Below are 24,580 nucleotides of genomic sequence, written 5' to 3' on the forward strand. Positions count from 1 at the left end.
TTGACTATGATTGAGAGCTGCACAATTCTAACTAAGAGATAAATAAATAAGAAATTAAGTAAAATAAACCCTTACTTTATAACAGGTGTTTTTATTATTTGTCACTATGGAGATGGATGATATGGAACATTCTTGGCAAACCAGAAAGTGCAGACCCACCACCAGAAAAGTTGCATAGTGCACCTTGAAAGCACATTTTTAGAATTTTATATATTTGTGAATGGAGACAGCGTCCAGAGCAAAAATCACAAAGCTGAATAGTATATTATCATTATTGTGAATGATGAAAAAAAAATAATCTTCACTAATTTCAATTAATTTTTAAACATGGATATATTTTGCAGTTTTATTTTTTTTTATTATTATTTCTTTCCCACTACTGAGTGCATTTAATGTATTTCTGACACTCCTTTCATTTCAGAGTGACTAGCTGAAGATGGATTGTGTTTCATCCAAGAAAAGAGGGAGCGCTGTGCGACAGGAAAATGCCTGTTTGTCTGTGCACGATGGCCCTTTTATCACTGGCTTTGACATCGGCTCCTCCCAAAGCCAGGTAACAGCACTTTGTTCTTATCTTTATGTTTTGGGTTTTTGTGTAGTTAATTTGACAATAAACTCAGCTGTTGGTTGATATAATCTGTATTAAGGCTCATCAAAAATTCAGTTTCTGAAAAACCTAATGTCGATGGACTCTTCTTAACTATCCTAATATTGGCAATTTAATTTATAATTCAAGATGGTCACTGTATCAAATTGTTGATAATATTGTGAATCTCAAAATGTTGCCAAAATAGCTGTTTACTAACTAATGTTTTAGTCTTTCACATAAGGGTACAAAGCAATATTACACCTGTGTGGCAAATTTTACTTTCAAATTTATCTGATGACTAAAACGACCAAAACATGAACTAATACAAGAATCGCATTTCAGACAGATCTAAATTACAGGGTTAGTTGTTTTTATGTAGAATAAGACAGGATATTTTGTTGTTTGTGGAGGAAACTGGCAAACACAATTAGCAAACTATAAAAATTGCTAATTGCATCTATTTAAATACCAATTTTAATGTGGTTGTCATTAATCTTGCAGCCCTACTGTCATTCAATGTACACATTTAGAGGCGACAGTAGTCCAGTTGGTAGACAGTTTGTCCACCGATCTGAAGGTTGGTGCTTTGAATCCCGCTCAACAACATCATTGGCAGATCCACTGGTACACTGGTATATGAATGTGTGTGTGAATGGGTGAGTCTCTCCTTGATGTAAAACATTTTGAGTACCTTGAAGGTGGAAAACACACATTCACAGCAAAATTCCATTGCATCGTGACTCAGCAAAGGACAAAAAATGCTATAAGATGATCGGAGTGATGGGTGCACTATGATTTTCTTCAAATGCAGAAGCTAATCTTATTTATATGTCTTTGAATATAGAGCCGTGTTGCTGCTCCACGGAATAATGTGACAATCATGAGTGAGCACATCCGACACCTGGAAGCAGAACTGGTGGCTCAAGCCCAGCACCTAAAGTAACCCTTTGACCTGCACAAATACATTACTAAGACCTGATATAAGTGTACATATTGTACAAACAAACAAATGGATTAGTCTAGGGTAATGTCTTTCTTGTCTTTACACAGCCATAACCCAGACAATGCAGGATACAGTTGTTTCATGGTATTGCGTTATAGTACTTGGAAGCAATAGTTGTTTTCTCATAACACTTAGCGTTTGACCAATCATGACAAGTTGTGAAACAAAAATATGTTTTAGTAGTTGTTCTTTCAACACAAGGAACAAAAAATTGCACACAAATAAGAATACATTAAAGTATGAAAGTTAAAGTTAGTTTGCGAGTCTTTGAAAAAACAAATAAATAAAATACTATGTAACTAAAACGGATATAGCACGGTACAACATTATCTTTAGCATTCTGGTAGACTTTGGCTTAGTGTGGTCACGATACTAAATTTCAAACTCGATTTTGACACTAAGAAATAGACTCAAAAAACCATTCTTTATTTAGACAATAGAATGTGATTTTCAACATTAAATCATCTTACGTTTATATTACCACATGATGTTATATCTGTGTCATCTCTCAGTTGTTTAGGTAGGTTCCATGGCGGTCCATGGGTGTATACTAGTCTATGAGGTCTTATACAAGTTCTGATATAGGTCAAGATCATACTTAAACTATCGATACTTGTTCAAATGAGTATCTAGTTTCGATACTAGTTTTAGTATGGATTAGTTTCTGATTTTCGATACTTTTGATAACCCAAAAATCACTAACCAATTTCTGATTCTGATTGGTAACACCTAAAACTGTATTTGATAAACTACATGTTTTTACTGTTCACTGTGTGATCTGATTACTTGTGTGTTACAGGGAGGTGGAAATGAGGGCAAACTGTAGTCAGGAAGAAGCGGCTCACAATGAGATGGTGGCTCTGTCTTTAACTGAGGAGGTCAATGCTCTGAGAGACGAGATAGAGAACAAGACTGCACTTTGCAAACGGTTATTTACCATTTTCATTATTGAGTGCTATAATTATAGTGTAATTACACCTTGAATCAACTTTTTTTTTGCTACTTAGCTGTGTATATAGCAAATTTAGTGCACACTAGATACATTTGCTGTATTGTGAGCAAAGACAATGCCACTGCACTTTCAAGTGCTATGTGACATCACACAGGACTGGCCTGAGTACAGCCAGGTGTTTTTGAACATCTCAAAGGGAGCACCCACCCATCCTGCAGCGGAAACTCATTTTGACAACTTGTATCCGTGATCTTGTCCTTTCGGTCATTTCCCAAAGTTCATGACCATAGGTGAGGGTAGGAACATAGATTGACCGATAAATTGTGAACTTTGCCTTTCGACACAGCTCCTTCTTTACCACAGCAGTCTGATCCCACCTGTCAAGTGCTGAAAATTACACTAAAAATAACACAATAATAATAATAATAATAATAATAATTAAAACTGCAAGCAGTGATAAAGGCCCTCGCCACCTCTTGAGACCGCGGGCTACACGCCACCGTGAAGCTCCTGCGTTTCGTTCCCGCTTACATCGCCCCTCCCCCCAAAATCAGCGTCTCAGTAATACTGCCCCATTCATTCCAATGAGAGCATTTATGACATTGTCACGCCTGAACGGTTGGAAATAGAGGTATGTGTTCATTGGCTTTTTTGTTCAGTATGATGAGAGGAATATGTGTACCAAATTTCAATGGTCTATGACAAAGTAATTATTTTTCATCCCAGTTAACCAAAACCCATGTATTTCAATGAGAAATGTCAGACGTTGCCATGGCAACGCCTTTGAAAATAGAGGTATGTTCTATTTGGCTTTTTTCTTCAGTATGGCAATAGGGATGTCCATGCCAAATTTTGAAATGCTTGTGACAAAGTAATTTTTTTGAGTACAATTCAAAAGTTCAAGGGGGCGCTGTGGAGCAATGTAATGTTTGACATGTGTAAATTGCATATCTATGCACTCAGATCAAGATTTTGAACAAAATATATATTAATGACGGAAAATAGGACACTGCATGTTTGAGGTACTGGCCATTTAAAACTTCAAAAAATGTCTTTTTTCTTTGAAGGATGGCCACACCCACATTTTAGTTAGAGTTAAAAACATTTGGGAGAGTAGCCTATAATCCCACATGGATCTAGTTCATTTTGACCAATTTGCAAGTTTCTTCCGAGGCACAAAAAATTCAAATGTGAGAGGTAACATTTTTTTTAAAATGGGGTTCCGCCCACAATGGCCGACTTCCTGTAGGGTTTAGGGTGGGGTCATAATATAATTTTTTACTTGTCTTGACATGTTCTATGTTTGTACCAAATTTCATTTGTCTACGATGAGAAAGGTCTCTCATTGCCGTAATGTATTTAGATTTTTGAGGTGGCGCTATTGAGTCATTTTGAAACATTAATTTTTTTGAACATCAAAATACAACATTTTTTGCCAATGTTGAATTTTAGGCCATAGTTTGATGAGTGTAGAGCATCTATTTAGTCTACAACAAAGTCCAGTACTCTGAACCCCATTCATTTCAATGATCACATTTATTATGTTGCCACGGTAACATGGTTGCAAATAGAGGAATGTTCTCATTGGCTTTTTTGATCAGCATGTGAAGAAGGATATATGTGCCAAATTTCAATTGTCTAAGAGAAACTTTGTACAAAAAAATGAATTGGGGTTGTTAGGGGGCGCTACCGAGTCATTTTTCAATATTTTTCAGTAGGAATTTCAAAAAACTAAATTTTTCACCATCTTGAATTTTGGGTCCAATAAAATTGACTTTTTGTTAACGTTCAGGGGGTCAAAAATGGCTTCAAAGCGGCCACCAAAATAATAATAATAATGGAAACGCATTTTCCACCCATTATTTTTCTCCTAAACCATAACAGCTACAGTCATGTGACTTTCTCACATTGTGCCCCATCACAAATAAGGCCCCTTTTTCACACGTCCATGACAAATCGATTGTCTTCTACGAATTTTTGAAAATGAAATTTGAAGAGGGCGCTAGAGAGTCATTTTGTGAGAGAGTGCCTTGATTTGCATATCATTGCGTTCAGTTCACAAATGTGCATAAACGCTGTATTAGTGTTTTCCCAACAAAAAATGTGTGAAAGAGAAATATTTTTTTGAAATATTCCAAAATTTGCAATTTTGTTGAAAATTCACCCTGACCACACCCAAAGTCATAATCAAAATGTAATTGATAATCTTTAATCACACATGGGTTTAGTGGGATTTGGCCAAATTTGAAGTGTTTGTGATGAAAACTGCGAGGAAATGTCCTGAATGCGAGGGTGTGCACTTTTGTCGTTCCCGGGTTTGATCCAATATGGCCGACTTCCTGTACATTTTAGGGTGGGGCCATAATATCATTTTTGTCATGTCCCGACACGTATTATTTTTTGATGTGAGTTCCAGATTTTTATGTTGACTTTTTTCCGAGTCGGGCTCCCATTGGCCCCATGAAAATCAAAGTTTCAGGTGGCGCTACCGAGTCGGCTTTCGATATTTTTTCTCGGGGTCTTTTGTGACAATTAGAGCTCAGCGAGTTTTAATTTTTGACACCACTCACTGCCATGTCGGGGCGTGTTTACTACTTGATTTTTGCCATTTTCCATGCTCCGGACGCGGTTTTAATGAGTCCCTCGCCAGGACGTAGTCCCAGGCTCGGGCCTAATAATAACACAAATTGATTTACCTTTTTCCTCCAAAAATACTATTTCCATGTACCAGTGCATTACTATATAAATGTGTCTAATTTTTGAAACTTCCTATTCAATTATATTTATTTTGGTAAAAAATTTGCCCAAAAACCTTATTATCCAACAGATGTTGGATGTTTAGTAAGCTTGTCTTTACAGAGCTGAGCAGCAGAGAAACCAAGCTCTTGAAAATGCAGAGAGGCTCAAAGAAGCATTCAGTCAATACAAATCCACAACTTTGATTAAATTCAAAAAGGTATGTTCAAACTTTTTGAAATAATTTGACTCTAGAGTTCTGTAGCATCAAGTTGACAGTCAGTTATCATAGAAGGGGAATCATAAAGGCTTTTCACATTTTCCTTTTCAGCTGATGGACAGTGAGAACAAACTCAAAGAAAACCTGACCAGCTGTAACTTGGAGAAAGAGGAGCTGAACATCAAGTGCTCCGTTTTAGAGAAAGAGGCACAACAACAGCACCAGGCCATCAGGTGAGGATTTCAGAGTAGAACTGAGTATAAGAATTTCCAAAATACAAGTCAAATAAGGATGGGACAAAATCTCATTCCACAAGATCTCATAAGATAAAATTGCCACATGATTGTGCACATATGAAAAGAATTCTCTTATGAGATTTGTTCACCCATGTTTTTACATTTGCCTTGGGGGGAAAAAAAGTTAACTCTGTTGAGTTGAGCTGTAATTGCAAAAACAGTGCTACAATCCTAGCAAACATATGAAATCAAATAAATCATCAATTGTAAGGCCAAAACTTTGAACTGAATCACACAATTAATTATAAATTATGTCAAAGTCTTTGTTGTCTCATTATCTCATTTTCAGGGACCCAATCTCGTGTCTTGTCTTGTGGAAATTATGTCTCGTCCCACTCACATTTACAAATATGCTAAAAAAGAAAATAAAAAGGAACATGAATGTGTTTTATTTCCTATAGGCTTAAAATCTTGTCAAATAGCTTGTGTGTTCTGTTTGATTGAATATTGCTGTCACTTTTGATGCTAAACAAATTCATTTGAGCAAAGCTTTTTTTTATTTAACAAGGTTTTTACAATATATTGCAAAAATATTGATATTGGAATATTGATTGACGCAATATTCGATATTGCAAGAAAATAAATGGATCACAACAACACAAGGCGCCCCATTTTGCAAAAATGTACTGTTTTTGAAAGGAAAATTGACAAAAAGGCAGATTATATCCATGATTTTATTTATAAATATAAGTCTACATTAGACTTGTGTTGGTATTGGTTTAGTTCCAGTTTGACTAGTAAAATGATTGCATTTTTTTGTTTTAATTTAAAATTTAACTCATCTTACTGTGCCAAAATATATAAATATTGCAAAAATATAATAATTATTATTATATTAAAAATATAGTTATCAAATATAATTTATATATATATATATATATATATATATATATATATATATATATATATATATATTAATACCAGTTTTTCTTTCATATTGATTAACCCAGTAATTACAGGGATATTTATTACCAATCACCACTTTGACATCATTTAAACTTAACCTTTGTATTTCAGTGGTCTGCAGGCGGAGGTGCGTGAGCTGAAACAGTGTGCCTCTGAGCGCTCCCTGTTGCAGACTGAGTTGGAGGAGGCAGGCCGCAGGGTGACTGTGATGGAGAAACAGCTGATGGAGCGCATGGCTGACTGCAGGGAGGTGTCTGCTCTGCACAGGGAGGTCCAGGACCTGAGGAAGCACAACCAGAGCCAAGAGCAGCAGATCCAGCAGAGCCAGAGTGAGGCGCTACAGAGCAGAGCCGAGCTGAACAGTCTGGAGGCTGTGCTACGGCTGCTACACCTGCAGGAGGTGAGTGTGAACACACATAGGCTTCAGATCGCAGATCAGCTGTGTCAAATTCCTTTTTTCGTTTGTTAAAATTGTATGTGTTGTTTTATATTTGGTTAATTGTGATTAAAATAATTTAAAAACAAATTATTAGACTAGTTTTGACAACAAAACTATTATAAATAGTAAATATTTATAACCTTTTAAGGAAAGGCAAAGTAATCAGTGAATGAATATAAACAGCTGGTCTTGGCACTTTTTGAATTTCAGCATATTTTAATCCAAGCAATGCAACAATTCTGTTTATTTTATTTAAAAAAAATGTTTTTTTTTCACATAGATATTTTTAAAATATATTTTGTATTAATAGTACTTTTGGAAATATATTTTAACATGGAATTAGCTATATTATGGTTTATTGAGATTTCCCACTAGTGGGAAAATAAAGTTAATCTTGAATCTTGAGGTTATAAGCATTTTGTTTATTATATTATTATAAAGTTGTTGTTTTTTTTTCTTTATCAGGGAGGTTTGGGGCCCCTCTGTGCACGGCCATGTATGCTGCCGTCATTGGACTTCTCAGGAACTGCACAAATAATGCAGCTGCAGCCAGGTATTTCTTTTTTTTATTCTATGATTCAATTGAGTGTATAACAGTCAAAAATCAACCTCTTTGACCCAGGTGAGGGGTACCAGCAGCTGTTGAAGGCTCTCCAGTCTGTAGAGTCAGACCGGAGCAAACAGCAGAGGGCAGTCGAGAGGCTACAGGAACGTCTGACTCGAGCCCAAGAAGAGGTCTCTTCTCTGCAGAGCTCCATGGCACAGAGGGCCTCCCACTACCAGAACCTCCACTCTGAACTCATGGACAAAGTCAGCCAGGCCACCGACACCGAGAAGGAGGTACACGTGGGAGAGTAGCCAAAACCTGTACTCAGTAACGTTACTTCAAAATAATATTACTAAAGTAGAAGTACAAAGGAGTGGTCCAAGAAATTACTTAACCAAGAGTAAAAAAGTATTTGGGAAAAGCTGCTTAAGTAACAGTAACTCAAAAACTGTCAGGACATAACATCTGATTTATAATTTGAAGTTAGTGTAATTTGAACCAAAACAATATATGAAATAATGGACAAAATCTGGTATTTTCTAAGAACAGACACAAATATGAGGAGAAAAAATAAATCAAATATGTAGGAGCAATGCAAGAAACACAAATCATTTGATATTGTCAAAATAAAGCTTTTATCTTACTGACAGTGGGAAGATTCATCAAAACCTTTACTCAAGAGTATTACTTCACTCAAGTAGGAGTAAAGGTATGCTGCTAGAAATGTACAATTTAAAAATGGTTAATCAATTAAATGTAACCAAGTAAATGTAATAGAGTACTACCCACCTCTGTACAGTTGTTTTGTGACATTCTTCGTAGGTTTTAAAGAACACAAATGATGGAGTGTGTTGGTTATTGTTCTCTGTCTGTAAAGCTGAAGAGGAAGAGTGCTCGTGTGGCTGCTCTGGAGAAACAGCTTCAGGAGAAGACCTCCGCCTACAGCCAGGCCGCTCTAAGGAATACTGAGCTCGAGAAGCAGCTGCAGGTTACACACACTACTTACTTTTGACAACCCCAGGAGATAGTATTGAAAATCAGATGCTAATAGATACCAAAACTAGTATCCAAACTAGATACTCATTTGAACAACTATCAATACTAAAAATGTCACATTCACAGAACAGAAATGAACCTTTCCTCAGTAGCTTTAGAATGATCTTGACCTATATCAGAACAAGTATAAAACTATACAGACTAGTATACGCCGAAGGACCATTGTGGAACCTATCTGAACGACTGAGAGACTACACAGACATAAGGCCACATGGTAATATAAAAGAAAGTACCAGTACTACGATTACATTTTAAAAATCACATTATATTGTCTAAATAAAGAGTTTTTATCATCGTGGTATCGGAATCTGTATCGTGGCAACACGTCCATATTATTATGGTGTTCAGTTCAATACCATGTAAATACTTACAGGTATATGGTGGATTTTGTCACTATACAGTGAGTAGCAGGCACAGTGTGGTCTTGACCTTTGGCCCCAGTTCAGTCGATGGGTGTTTTCTGTGGTCTCATTGGTTACACTGGGACACGTGCCTCCTTCGTGAACCAAAACAATGTGATCATGGTTTGACACCTGCTTGTATCCATGGAAACCTGATTGCTTTGCCTGTAATCTTTCACAGTATACCATTAAACTTATGTTTAGAGAGCCGTTAAGCCACTGGGCCATGTTAAATGAATGGGGGTTTGTTAAAGGGCCCATATTACGGTATTTTCTGATCTGTTATGATGTTGTGTCCTCATCAAAAACGTACCAGGAGTTTATTCATCACACATGTTTAACACACAAACCCTGCATATTTAAAGCTATTAAAAGGTTACTCAAACATGTGTGAATTAAACAAAACACAACTGTATTTTTTTGATGAAGTAACAACATTAAAACTTGGCTTAAAGATCACAAATCCATTTTGTGTAATTTAGGACCTAAGAATTTATGTTTTTCCATGTATTTCTTAACACTATAAGTACCTGTCATTGTACAAGTGGATGATGGATAAGTACAATGCCCTACCCCCACCAGAAAAGTAATATAGTGCATCTTTAAACTTGCATTTCACTTGCAGGAGAAGACTAGTACTGTGGAGCACTACCAGACACTGATGAGTAAAAAGCAGAGGGAATACCAACAGTCGCTCGATAAATGTAAGAAAACACAGAACCAACTGTCAGTGGAACAACAGCACAAGATGGAGATGGTAAGTAGTAGCAGTAGTGTGATTTTATGCCCAAAATCATTCAAAGGGGACATATTATGTAAAACAATTATAACCATGTTAAGCTCCATTGACTCATACAACCTGACCTGAGACAGGTCTGCCCAAACAGAGTCATGTGTGAATGAAATCATACTTGATTTCACCAGTAAAATACCAGTGTCCTTATTCTTCAGTTGGAGTCATCGGTGAAAGAGGTCCAGTTGCGTCTGCTGGAGACAGAGGAGCTGTTTGGTTCTGTGCAGGTGGAGAGAGACGAGGCTCAGAATGTGGCTCTGCTTCTCCAGAGCAGTGTGGACAGGCTCACACAGGTGAAGTCTGCGTCATGTGTTATTCTTTATTCTTTTATTTTATCCATTAATATACACTACCAGTAAATTTTATGGACTAGTGTTGTCATGATAATAAAAATTTCAAACTCTTTTTCGATACTAAGGATAGATTTGATAGTCAGTACTGATTCTGATACCACGATGAAAAAAAAATAAATAAAACACTCTTTATTTATCGATTAGCATTTGATTTTCCAATTCAATTCAGTTTTATTTATGTAGCACATTTAACTACAACTTCAGCTGCCCAAAGTTGACAACCCTAGTATGGCCATGCCTTTTCATTCAGTGTTTTTTTCATTATGTTGACTTTCAAATTGTATAGACATGCTGAAGACATAAAATATATGTAGCAAGATGTATGGAATTGGATAGATTGGCTGATACTGAGGGAAATTCAAGTTTAGCTGCAGCAACATTTCCACTGCTCTTCAAAGGTCAAAGGTCTCAGTGCAGCTTAATAGGAGGTCTGGACAGGCAGGGTCAGGGCAGTGTGAGGAGAGTAACAGCAATTATTTGTCACAGAAAGTTTTTATATTTTAGATTCAGAATCCACCCTTTGCTTTGTTGACAGCGCTGCAAACTCTGTCTTCTCTCAGTGAGCTTCATGATGAAGTCTTCTGAAATGGTTTTCACTTCACAAGTGTGCCTTGTCAGTGGAATGCCAAGAGCAAAGGCTTTTTAATCTGAAATATAAAACATGTTTTTGTTTACTTTGTTCTATAGCGTTCATTAATCGTTTTTGATGCCTTCAGTGAGAATTTACAATGTAAATAGACCATTAAATGAAAGTGTGTCCAAAGCTGTGACTGGTAGCGTATATGTTTGACCATATTGCTTTTTCTACAGGAGAAGGAGCTAGAAGAAAAGCACCGTGAGGAGCTGGAGCAGAGATTAAAGGAGGAATCTACTCAGTCCACCTCAAAGGTCCGGGCATACAGTAGTTAAGAGACAGAGTAAACATGTACTAAGAGAATGCAGGAATGATCTTACATGATGTGTGTCTGTGTCAGCAGATGTTGGAGCTTCAGTCATCTCTGTCCAACTGTGAACACCAGCTCCAAGTGTATGTGCAGCAAATGGAGGAGACACAGAGGAGATACGACGCTGAACTGCATAGGAGCAACGACAAGGTACTCCCTCACATCCTCCCTGCTCACCTCTGTTGTTATGTAGGAGTGTAAAGTCATTTTTCAGTAATTAAAGGGGACTATAAAATCAACTTTTACCATGTTATAAACTTAGGCATGTAACAAAAATATCATGATATTGTATCGTCCAAGTCTCACAATAATGTTGTGGGCCATCACACTATAACGAATTACAAATTGTTTTGCTTAAATTCATTCTTATGGTGCTACAAAACAGGAAACTACATAGACCATGATCCTTTGCTCTGTTTCAGTCCAGACAACATGAAGAAAAAACTGTTATTAAGCACTTTCAGTCTTAATTCTTTAGATAGTGAAATTGCTGTGTTAGTTCTGTCACAATCACCAAGAACATTTTCTGTGCAAATACTATTCAATTCCATCTTTCTTTCAAATCTAAAATCATTGCAAGTTTTCCTGAGTACCTGTACCGCTGGTTGGGAAATACTGCATTAAATACGCAGCAATTCAAAAGCACAACTAACTTACTTTCCATAATTAATTTGCGTGCTGTATATAAGGCCCATTTCTTGAAATCCTTTGAAAGTGTCAAACGCAGAAGCCGCTCTCTGTGCTGTGTTGTTCTCACACATGAATTACATGAGGATCTTTAAATGTGTACTGACATGCTTCTCTAGCAACAATACTAACATTACATCAGAGCATTGACTCAACTGTATCATACTGAGGATTAGCTAAAAATGATATAATTGATTTATATACATTATATCAATACAACACATTGATATGAAACTGTCTCTCATGTCTTATTTTACACACAAGCCTCTTAAATTTTATGAAGTGAAATTTCCCTAAGCAATTTCACTTCATATCAACATAGGGAAATTACTTGTCTGTAGAATGTGGTATAACATTACAATAATTTTAGAATTTGCCCTGATGTCACATCTTTATCTAAACATGAATATGTTTCATGGTTGTTTAATGGTTCGTGGAATTCACCACCAGCAGCGAGCCCTGAGCTCTTATTGTATTATGTGGTAGTGTAAGATTGAAGACGATGCCTATGGGGAGAATAAAATTAAACCAAACTTACTGAATATAGTTATAAGTACTACGAGGAAGCCCCTTGTAAAATATAAACTGTTTTCACGTTTAGAATGAGGGCTGCTCTGATACAGATGCAGGTATTGAATATCAGCGCTGATCCATGAAAGTTTGCTGAATAGGGTATTGGCTCCAAAATATCAGTTCAGCTGTTATCCTGGTTTGGCCTGTTGTTGAAATTATTTCTTCCTGAATAGCAATCCATTTGCAAAACCTGGTGAGTTATGAAATACAAAAAGGTTTATTCTTTGTTATAACAGATTTGGATAGGACGGGACCCAGGCCTGCTCTGGCCATAGACCAGCAGCCTCCAGGCGTCCCAAGCAAGTCTCTGAGTCGCCCTCCCAGAGTCTCTCTTTCAGAGTATCTGAGCCCTGAGTATTTATACCAGAATGGCAAAACATCATACGTTACAGAAGCAGGGTCACATCTGTTCATGGTCATATGAACAGCAACAAAGGGTTTCCTTCACACATGTCAATGTGAGGTCTGGGTCTCTGACAGACTGGCACAGATCAAATGCATTTACAGAAAAACATTTGATAAGCATAATTTCTACATGAATGCACACACATTTCCATTGCAGGCCTTTAATTTACTAGTCATAATTAGTCCAGATAATCCAGATAGTCTCATAATATATCAAAATCTATATCAGAAATGAAAAGGCTGGATCAGTGCAAACCTGTTTAGAATAACAGAAGTTTAGATTGCAAGTGTTCCTAATAATATGATGATTGTTATTAGTATTAGATGTCATCTTGTCTCTGTCCAGGTGTGTTCACTGCAGGAGAAGCTGCACAGTACAACGCTGGTTTATCAGACAACCAGTGAACACAACATGCAGCTGCAAAAGTCACTGGAGCAGACCCAGGCCATGCTTAGTGAAGGCACCATGAGGATCTCTGAGCTGGAGGACAGTCAGAGCCAACTGCAGAAACAGGTACGTCACTGTTAGAAACAATATACAACACAATATTGTATATATTACACTGTATATGTTATGAGAAGCTGAAAAAATATTACCAGTTGGCTCTGCAAGGAAGACACCCCCACTATAAAGTGTGTACCAAATATCAAAATGGCCTGTTTTTTTGGCCTGATTTCCCTATTCACCTTATTCCTGAAGTTGCCATGGGCGCTGCCATCATCATTTGTGTTGTATTATTTTACACGGGGCTGCCAATTTTGACAGCAAATAAGTTCTATATGGACTACAAAGCCCTTTTAAAGCCTCCCAGAGAGTCAGTGCAGTGTTGTCTCGTTGGTTTATTCAAATTCTCCAATTCTATAACCAAAAGTGCCACCACAAAGAAACCACAGTTTAGTAGCAGAGTGGAATAAGGTCAATACTACTGACAATATAAACTTCAACATTATATTGAGGAGTGATGATATTTAACTTATTGGCCATTGAGGGAAATCATCTCGTAGCTGATATGAAGGGAGAATCTCTCTCTCTCTCTATCTCTCTATCTCTCTATCCATTTTTTTCATTTTCCTTTTCAACTGAAGAGGAACCTTAAACAAAGCATTTAATTTATGCCCTAATGGAAGATAGGGGTGGGATTCTTCTTCCCACTCCTTTTCGAACTTAAATAATTAATTGTACTTGATACATGTGCTCGAAATAAATAAATAAATAAATACATGAAATTAAATGATTGAAATAAAACTTGTGAATCATGAGTTTAATCTGCCTTTTTACAGATAAAACGAAAAACACCAAATCTTCAGATAACTCACACACTCACTGACTTTGTGCTGCTGTCTAACCTAAATAAAATAATTAAGACACGTGGTTGGGTTCTGATGGAGCTTCAGGACATGTTGAATTGACCTTGTGATTTGATGGGTCAAAGTAGATCCACAATGCTCTTTTGAGACAGAAGGACATCAGCCCAGAGCAGTCCAGGGGATGTGAGCTAGAGAAGTTGTAGGTCAAACTTTACTTTACTTTAAGAATGTTGTTGATAATTTTCATAGTATGGATTAGATCTGAACAATATAAGAAAAAAAATATATTTGATAACTATGTTTTGTATTGTGATAATGATGTTGCAATATTTTAACAGGCAAAATAAAACATTTAAATATAAAAAGTATATGCCTTTATTTAGGGCTGCAACAATTAATCAACTAATTGTGACTGACTAGTCAACAATTAAAAATGACAATAGTTGTATTTAAAAAAATAATAATAAATGCAAGGTGGGTATGTTTAATGCCATACTGTGTACCATCCCAGACAAAACAATGACATCTACATGGAGATAAGCATGTAATAACAAAATATGTTACACAGTTCACCTCATCCGCAATTATTGTGTGTTTGTGGTTGTTTTTTTTGTTCCATGGTGCACGATGTGTAACCTATGGGAAATAAACTAACCTACACCCACATTTGTATGAAGGCAGCCTAATTTGCTCATGAAATGTCCTCTGTTGTGTTTAGGTGTCTGACCTGGAGCAGCACCTGGAGCGGGCTAGAGCCTCTCTCCAGGAGGCAGCACTGAGCCGAGAGCGGGACGTCCTACAAAGAGACAAGAGCCTAGAGGAGGTGCAGCTGGAGAACACACAGCTCACCAACTCTCTCAGGTCAGATAAAGCCTGTTATAGACCTGCCACCGTAATTACTGCATCAACTTATTGGAAATTTTGCTAGGCTCAATATTTATAAAAACATCATTCATTGAGGTGACTGCATTTCACATTTAAAATACTGATGTAGGATTTGATGATGCCATAATTACAGATGAGGGTAGGGGTCTATATAAGTCTATGAAATGTTTGCGGTTTATTTGCCACAAATCATATTATTTCATATTATTGCCTCTGCAGACGTTCCATATTAATCTTCTGACTTAATATGGTCAATGTGGTTCACTTTAATATTTTTACTGATGGAGAAGACATTAGATAGGCGCAGTAATTACAAAGATATTAAACCAGATCAACAAATCTGCACTCTCACAGTTAAACAGCAAATTCCACCATAGAATGCTGCCCTGCCCCCCAGCTCAGTTTTAAACAAATAAGATTATAGAATGTTGTAATGTCCTTGAACACATCCTATTGCAGTCACTTTTAAACCTTAAATTCTTTTCTTTTAATGTATTCATGCATTTTGGATACATTAGTTATGCATTTCTGTGTTTCTTTAAGAGTACATTGAAATTAGATATATTCAGTTAATAAATACGTAAGATAGTTCTTCGACCTCTTAATTGTCTGAGCTACATTGACACAGATCAATGAGAAACCTTATACTGACTCTGCTCATGTCGGTACAATTATCTGTGGACTCTATTCTTAGCACATATTTCGTGTATGGCCCTCCACTGATGTAACACTTATGACTTTAGTCGTGTGGGTCAGTCTTGTGATCACAACATCCCATTTTTTTCTCCAGGCACAGATCAGGAGCCCTCCCTTTCCCAATCCCAACCACATCCCATTTAGAGATGTGTATATAAGTAGTAATATCAGCAGACTTGTCTTAATCTGCGCAATCACTTCTAACTACACTGGTTGGACATGCAGTTTTTGATGTTTTGGTATGTTTGTTGAAATTAGTGAAGCCACTTCCATAACTTTTTGTAATCTAGACCTTACAATGGGGGCTATGCTTACTCTAAGGTATTTGATGACATTTGAAGCTAGTAGGATCATTTGATTTGGCTAATTGATTGAACATTGATTAATTGAATTGAATAAAGTCTTTATTTTATTTTAGCCATCTGTCGACAGAGATGACCAAGTACAAAGTGGAACTGGTGTCCAAAGAGTCTGAGCTGAAGCATCTAAAGAAGGACGTAGCTCAGAAGGCGTCTCAGATCAACCACCTGGAGGAGAGCCTGCACAGGACCAAGGCTCTGCTGGACACCAAGACAGACATGGGTAAGACACAGGGTCTGCATTTGGATTTTTGCTATCTGCAAAATACTGGAATCTACTAAACTATACAAAGCACATGAGGTTAGTTCTTTCTGAATCCAAAGACGACCTTTGGACTATGACATAAGTTCTTGGGGGCTGCTGATTTTCCAAGACAAACTTGTTGCTCCTTCTTGATGAGAGGCCAAATGTGTCAAATTCATCTAGTCTCTATCAGAAGTAAGATGTACCACATGTTGCATAAATTATGTTGGTATGTTTTGTACTTTGGCCAATAAATATGTACATTTACTCATTACGTTTCACTGTTTTTCATAATACAAAACTCTTTGGTTAGTTCAGCATTATGTAAAATGTTTTGGAAATGCGACAGTAGTGCTATTACCTAGTACTACCTACTAACTAGTACCTCTTCCTCTAGTGGCAGACCTGGAAGAGACGCTGCACCGCTGTGAGGCTGATGGGCTGCTCTGCAGACAGAGGGCTCAGGCTCTGGAGCACCAGCTGGAGGTGGTGAGAGCAGAGCTGAGGGACACAGTACAGAAACTGCAGCAGCTTGGGGACCTGCTCCAGAAGACTCAAGGCATCGCAGAGGAGAGACAGGCATCTGTTGACAGATTGAGCCTGGAGTTGAGGTGAGGCGTGCCTCTACAGGACAGAGGCCCACACTGCATTGGACTGGAGCTGCTTTGTTGCATAAATGTGTGGAAAATAGGATCTCCTTGTGGATGTCCTGGAACTGTATGTGACTATGTCACGTTTTAAATTATCTGTTGTAATAGAAATATATTTTGATGTTTCCTTTTGTAATGGTTTTATTTTGCACACTGCATCACCTACACAGTATTCCAAAAGTAAATTCCCAAAATATATTGTCCAAAACATATTTTTATGGTCCTTTGCTGGCATTAACTGCTTTAAGCACAACCCTCTGTAGCCTGTGTAACATTCTACGTCAAAGCAACCCATAAGTGTTGCAGGTAATGTGTTTACTCAAATACTGTATTTTGTGCATTTTATTTAGAATATGTTAAAGTTAGACTTTACATACATAGCCCCTAAATAAGTCTAATATATCATGTATCAAACAAGGCTACCGTAATTCACCATAACAAATGATGGCACATTATTTATTTATGGCACATTTTCACCTGACCTAAAAATGTGGCTATTTGCTAATGCCAGAGTACATGAAGCACCAGGCCACAGTTACCTCTATAACCCTTTGGGAGTAACAAAGAGCCCTAAAGTAGACTGCATTCACAGTAAGGCCCCAGTGTACACACCCACAGCCTTCGGCCCTCTGGTGGAGCCATTAATAAAATACAACAAGACTACACATGTTTTTCCTCCTGTGGGATCCATTCTGTACCACTCACATGGTTGTTAATGAAATGGAAAGATCATCATTATGCATTGGTTTAGATACTGAAACAAAAATAACTGAAAAGGGCTAGAGGTGCATGTCAACTAACCCTCTGTGTGTGTGTGCGCGCGCGCATGTGCATGTGTGTTACAGTGAGTGCCGGAGGGAGCTGGAGGACAGAACACATGAGGTTCTGGACATGGACAATGCCTTGAAGGAAAGACAGGGGGAGTTGCAGCAAAGAGCCCAGCTGGTATAGTACAAAAATGAAGGAACTGTATTTTGACAAATATGGTTTTGCAATAACTTCTCATATGTTGCTGTTTTTATATGATGGTTCATGTGATTTTTGTCTACTTTGCACACAAATTATCATAATGGTTTCCAAGATATTTTCTGACGTATAAAAGTTAAAAGTGGAAAGACACAACACTGAAGCATTGTTGTTGCCCTGCACTGGTCTTAAACAGGGGCCTGTTTCATAAAACCTTGCTTACTTTGTAAGCGAGGCTAAAATGGCCAAATCTGACATATTTTGTTTATTTATTTGATCTATTTAATACAAAGACAGTGCACAGATAGCATCATGCTAAAAATCACAGCTATAGAATTAAACATTGAGCTTTTAAAATTCAAAATTCATAAACCAGGCTCACTTTGAGTCTGACTCAATTACTATAGAAATTTAGACAGGGATCTTCCTGGTCTGGAGCAGGTTTACCCAGGCTAGTCTGAACTCTGTATAAACAATGTACTTAAACGTATACATTGTACACTTTTATCGTAACATTTGCACCATATTTGCTTTCTGGTTTTAAATTGGCTTTGTAAACCTGAGGTATTCTAAGGCAGCCCCTTGGTTTGTTGCGATTTGTTGTGGTTTGACAGTTGGGACAGTTGGACGTGGCCATCCGCGAGCACAAGCTGGAGATGCAGAGGAAGGTGGAAACTCTACAGCAGAGTCTGGAGGCCACAGAGCAGCAGCTCAGAGAGGCCCAGAGACAGCTGACCCACAGGGAGAATCAGGTCAGGAACAAATACCAATGTTTAGTTTTTCATAAATGTATTAGTTTGAAATACTATAAAAAAGGATTTAATGGTAAAGTCTGCATCCCTGTTCATGATTTCTACCATTGTCTTGACCTGTCAGAATAAGAACAAAGTAAAAAGTAATGCCATTTAGTCAAATGTTTGTTGTTTTAAAATATTATAATGCAAATTCTGTCAAGAAGAATAAAAGGTGTAACCATCCCCATTTGGAAAAATACATATAGTTGAGATTGAGAGTTGTTCTTGAAAACTAAAACATCAAAACACAAACCTCTTAAAAATTACATTAATTGATAATTGTACTTATGTCTGATTTTCTTAACTTTCCAATATGCGTGTGTGTGTGTGTGTGTGTGTGTGTGTGTGTGTGTGTGTGTGTCTGTCTGTTAGGAGAGTGGAGAGCTGAGGGTCTGTCAGCACAAACTGGAGGCTGCTCTTGTTGAATCTAAAGAGACTCTGCAGCGCTGTGAGGCTCTGAGCACAGAACTGCAGACCATCCGACAGCACAGCAAGGACAAGGTCTCACACACTTAGTTTATTCGTTATACAATCTCTCTATCACTGGTCACTAGGGCTGCCATATTGCATCCATTCAAAGTGCAATTTTGATTTGATTATGACTAAAGACTGCAATATTTATCATCATTTCCTCCACAAATAATTCAATATGGTCTTATTCTGCATAAGAACTGTTAACTCTGTAGATCTGTACAAACATCTTCTGAAATACATGTGATTCTCATTTAATTTGTCAGTTCAAAGGCTTATTTCAGTTTTTCTGTCAATTCTCCTGGACACGTTTAAAATATGAACTTTGAACAGAATCCTATTATTAAAACATAAATCACAAATCTAGTCATAATTGTAATGCTTGTCAGAAAAATTGCAATTCAATATTCCTCCTGAATTGTTCATGCCTAGTACTTACACGACTGTTGTGTTGACAGGAGGAGGAGCTATCCCGTGTAGAGGAGGAGTTCGCACTGAAGGAGGCGCACTGGCTCCACACTGAGGCCAGGCTCCAGGAGACTGTGACCTGTCTGGAACAAGAGCTGGAGCTGGAGAGAGAGCAGCACAGCAAGGAGGTACAACAAGACCAGTCCAGATGATCCGTGTTTAAGGTCCTGTTATACTCTCATGACTACTGCCATTAAAGAGGGAGATAATCTGCATTTTGTCCAAATGTACATGGACTTTCTTCTGTAAATGTCATGATTTATGCATCCTAAAACATCCACCCTAAAACATCCACAATAGATCAAACCCTCCAGCCAAGGTAGTCCTGTCTAAGCATATCTTAAGATCTGGAGATGGGTCCCTGTGCGCGCTCTACAGTGGACCTCTGCTCCTGATAGGTTGCCCCAGCAGCATTGAAGGATACATCAAATGCAGAGGACAAATGTACCTTTTATCTATAAAAGTGCTTTACAGAGACCATTATAGTCTATTATTAGTCCCGGTTCTCAATCATCTGACCCCTGCACCAGCCCACAGACAGTCGCAGATACACCCTTCTAACCACATACGTTTTCATACACGCTAAAATGATTAACTAGGCTGAACTCGTGTGTAGCAATCAGGTTATTTTAATTTGTGTTTCTGCATTTGTGAAACTCAAAAGAACATACAATGAAGTCCATCCTATGTTTGTCCTTAGCTGGAGTCTTTGCAGCAGACCAGAGGCCAGCTCCTCAAAGTGTCCGAGCAGATCTCCTCCACCATGAAGTCCTCCCAAGAGCAGCTCAGCACCAAGATCCAGCTGTGCCAGGACCAACTGGAACAAACCAGGACTCAGTTGGACCAAACCAGGACAGAACTGGACCAAACCAGGACTCAACTGGACCAGACCCAGACAGAACTGGATCAGACCAGGACTCAACTGGACCAAACCAGGGGAGAACTAGATGAAACCAGGACTCAGCTAAACCAAAGCAGAGCAGAGTTGGAGCACGCCCGTAGCCTGGCCGTGTGTCTGCAGTCTCAGCTGGAGCAGAGTCAGTCTCAGCTGCTCCAGAGCCGAGTGGAGCTCCAGGAGGTCAGGGGGCTGTATGACCAAACCAGGGCCCAGAGCGCTCAGCTGCAGAGTCGGGTACAACAGCTCTCTGCCCGAGCAGAGCTGAGCCGAGTCCAGGCTGAAGACCTCCAGCAGCAGCTCCACGCCTCGCACAAGTCTGTGGAATCTTCCCAGGACTCTCTGCTCATTAAGGTACCACTGCACCAACAACAAAAGGCACATTCAATTATATCTTGATTTTGAAGTGTGGAGGAAATATTTTTAGTGGATCTGGCAGATATTTATCACATCACTAAACACTAGGGACTAAACTAAGGACTAAAGAAGAGGGAGAGAGAGGAGGAGGTCTGGACACATGAGAAACAGTGTGATTGGTTATCAACATTTCAAACTCTGGCCCTGCAGCTAGGTGTTTGCGTGTAATCAGAAACACCTGAGTGTAATCAGGGCAGTCTTATGTGATGTCACCAAGTACCTGAAACTGCAGTGGCCCCCGGAGCAAGGACACACCCATTTTTAGACTTTTTTGACCAGAAATCGAGTCTATTCCTTAGTATTAAAATGGAGTTTGACATTTTAGTATCGTGACTATTCCTTACGTCTATCCTAACTTAAACTTGTCTTCTCTCACTGCAGGAGTCCGAAGTGACCCGTCTTTTGGGTAAAATCTCCAGTCTGGAACGAGCCGCTGATCGCCAACACCTTGCCCCTTCTCTCCCTCCTCCCTTGGCCCCACCCTCTCTGCCCCTCTCCCCTCGTACCTCTCCTTCACTCCCCCAGCAACCTCCACCCACCCACACCTCCTTCACCAAAAACCAGAAGGTTTCCGACTGGTTACAAAGCAGCACCAACAACTCCTCCCTAGATCTATCCCCGAGTTTGAAAACCGCATTGAAGGATGCTTTGAAGGACCATTCGTCAGTGTCGCGTTCCTCCATCTCACCGTTTCCAGAGAACACAGTGGACCAGAGCTGGCAGGGTTTGACTTCTGTAGACATCACAGGTACCACCGATCAATCCTTCAACCCTTTGACGTACATGATGGATAAGCAGGTGGATGAGATTGTGGAGGAGAGGGAGGAGAGGGAGGAGAGGGAGGAGAGGGAGGAGAGGGAGGAGAGGGAGGAGAGGGAGGGGAGGAGGGAGTCCCGGGGAACGCTGGCGCCTCCTGAAGAAGACGAGGAGGACAATTTGAGCACACTAACAGGAATGCTAAGGTTTGTGAACCAGACTTTGGCCATGCAGGAGGATCAGTCTGTGTGGAATAACAAAACGTGATATTAGTTCCAGGCGGTGGTTATATAGAGTTGTTAAGTGTGATGTCCTTCAGCTGATTGAAAACAATGAACATGTTTACAATTTTTCTTTTCACTTAAAATCAGATTGCAATTGATTAAAGCCGTCAAGGTTATAAGCATGTATCTATGGTTATGACTGTGACAGAAAGTGTAGAAGGGAGGTTGAAGTAAGAAGCTAGGCTAGGCTAAGCTCGTGTTAGTAGCGACTGACAGTTAACTGCTACTAAACTGCAGTAGCAAAAGATGACGTTTAAATCTGTCAACTGGACAAATCGTTGTAGGAACAGATTTAAACTTCTTCTTTTGCTATGGATCAGACCTGGACGACTGAGGGATTACACAGACATACTAAACTGTAGTGTCTTTTTGGTGGCACATCCAATTAAGCAGGAGTCCCACTCATTTCGATGGAGAATTTGAGAAAAGTTTTGCTGCTAAAATCTGATATAAAGTACGGTAGTTTGATTTGTGTAAAACATTCTATTCATGTGACCAACAAGTCAACTTCCAGGATAAGGTGAATAGGAGAAATTGGAGTAAAGTTTGTTTGTCTTGGGAAAATAAGGTGGGTTTGGAGGCAAATGTCAATACTTAAAGGTGCAATGCATAACTTTTCTAGTGGAGAGTTTGTCACCAGCTTGTTTTCATGGAGAAGTTATTGCATTGCCTACCATGTTCCACAGTTTGATATTTCACTTATTTATCTTCATGGAGACAACCATCAGGCTAAGTTATAGGTCACATCTGTGGTTTAAGGTTTTTAAAAATAAAAACACCTGTAATTCAATGTATATAAGATAGCTAAGTCTAATGACATACTGTGGTACATTTCAGGCCAAAGAAATAATATTTCCATGGAGATAAGCTGGCAGTGGACCCCACACCAGAAAAGCTACATAGTGCACCTTTAAGAACAGGTTTACATGTGCATGAGGTGGGCCACATGATGTTACATAAAACATCTAATGGTCCAACACAGACACACCCGCTCCTCCTATTGGTCACCCTCTTTTATCTGATGTGAGTGACAGATGGATTTAACCAACCAAGGAAGTGTGAAGTCATTAGCCGATAGATTTAACTACCTTTTAATTCTAAATTAAGCTACTATAATATTGTGTAAAAATGGTGACTTAGGCTCTAAGTCTGGGCCATATCATATTCATCATGTAATTGCTTGTGCACTGGAGCTGATTTTCCTCTCAGTTGTGAGGGAAGGCAGACTGAGATTGCAGCTAATAGCTACTACTAACATGCACACTCAAAATCTGGTTATTATCAGATTTCTGCACAAAAAAATTGTTCTTTGTTAAGATGAGGTCTTATGCTTGTTCTGATAAAGCTCAAAATGGCACTTTCTTTTTCAGGAAAGCTCAGAATTTGTCCTGTTAATGTGTTTTTTGTTTTTGTAGTATCTATACTTACTTATGCACAAATGAGTTTCGATATTTTAGTATATATTAGTATCTGATTTTCAATACTTTGGACAACTCTAATATAAACAGCAAAATCATCTCATTTCTTTCTGATAATGGTCCCTCTGATTACTCACATCAGAGTTTGCAGTTTTCATGTCTAATCAAATCATCATAAAGGTCCAGAAATCAGATAATAATCAGATTTTTGTGTGCATGTGAACATAGTCACTCACTGTGGAGTCTCTGTTGATGGTAAAACACAATAACGACAGAAAGGCTTTGAGAAGTGGAAGCAGAACTTAAAAATTTTAACAGCTTCAAACGAGCCACCAAAAAGTACATTGAGGTGCGTCCTTTATTTCGTGATTAAAAATTGGTCCACCACTGGCATCAGTATGAACCAAGGAGAAAGAGCTAAAATCATACAATGGACAGTCATGGCCTAAAAACTAAACAGGGTATCGAAAAGTTCCCCTTAGAGATTGCACAGCGTTGATCTCAAGCTGTGATTCCAGTAGCTTTTTTAACCAAACTTCAGCGCACCTACCTGCTTTCACCACAAGAGGGAGACAAAGCCACAACATCGTAACTTACAACTACTGTCTCGTTTGGCAATTTTATCAATCAATTTTAGGGATGCACAGATTCAGCATTTTCAGTTTAATATCCGTTTCAACAAATTTTCATATTGGGTATCAGATCAGCATCTCTATTCAATTTAGTATTTCTACAATTGTTACACCTTTCATTTCTTCATATGTAATATTTTGTTAACGTGTCTGTTTAATGTAAATGTTAAAGATGTTTTTATTTATTTCGATCTAGCCTAAATAAACTTTAATATTCTGTTTTATGGATGTGAATGTTCCACTGTGGTTTGTGAGTTCCCATGTTTCGTGAGGCTCATGTTTCAGGGACATCTGTGTCTCCAGATGAGAGTGGAGGCTGTGAAGGAAAAAGTAGTTCGCTCAGATCTAAACAAACTGAAACTGGTTTAACTCCAAATAGTCCCGGTCAAGCTATTCTTCCCACAAGTTTTTTATTGTTGTTGTTTGTTTTTTTTAAT

The 24,580-nt window shown here is 38.4% G+C and overlaps 1 protein-coding gene across 1 annotated transcript; it reads left to right on the forward strand.

Moving 5' to 3' along the window:
- Positions 1–436: 436 nt before the first annotated feature.
- On the forward strand, positions 437–24,119 carry ccdc18 (coiled-coil domain containing 18). Its single transcript, XM_055228653.1, has 23 exons — positions 437–553; positions 1,434–1,528; positions 2,392–2,520; positions 5,404–5,500; positions 5,612–5,733; positions 6,814–7,102; positions 7,607–7,694; positions 7,764–7,981; positions 8,566–8,676; positions 9,771–9,902; positions 10,097–10,231; positions 11,102–11,179; positions 11,269–11,385; positions 13,247–13,414; positions 14,927–15,069; positions 16,208–16,371; positions 16,790–17,003; positions 17,888–17,987; positions 18,623–18,760; positions 19,175–19,303; positions 19,732–19,869; positions 20,442–20,990; positions 21,435–24,119. The coding sequence occupies exons 1-23, from the start codon at positions 437–439 to the stop codon at positions 22,074–22,076; spliced, it is 4,113 nt and encodes a 1,370-aa protein (XP_055084628.1). The 3' UTR covers positions 22,077–24,119.
- Positions 24,120–24,580: the final 461 nt, after the last annotated feature.

Source organism: Periophthalmus magnuspinnatus, chromosome 17 (assembly GCF_009829125.3).
Source record: "Periophthalmus magnuspinnatus isolate fPerMag1 chromosome 17, fPerMag1.2.pri, whole genome shotgun sequence".
Classification (NCBI taxonomy): domain Eukaryota; kingdom Metazoa; phylum Chordata; class Actinopteri; order Gobiiformes; family Gobiidae; genus Periophthalmus; species Periophthalmus magnuspinnatus.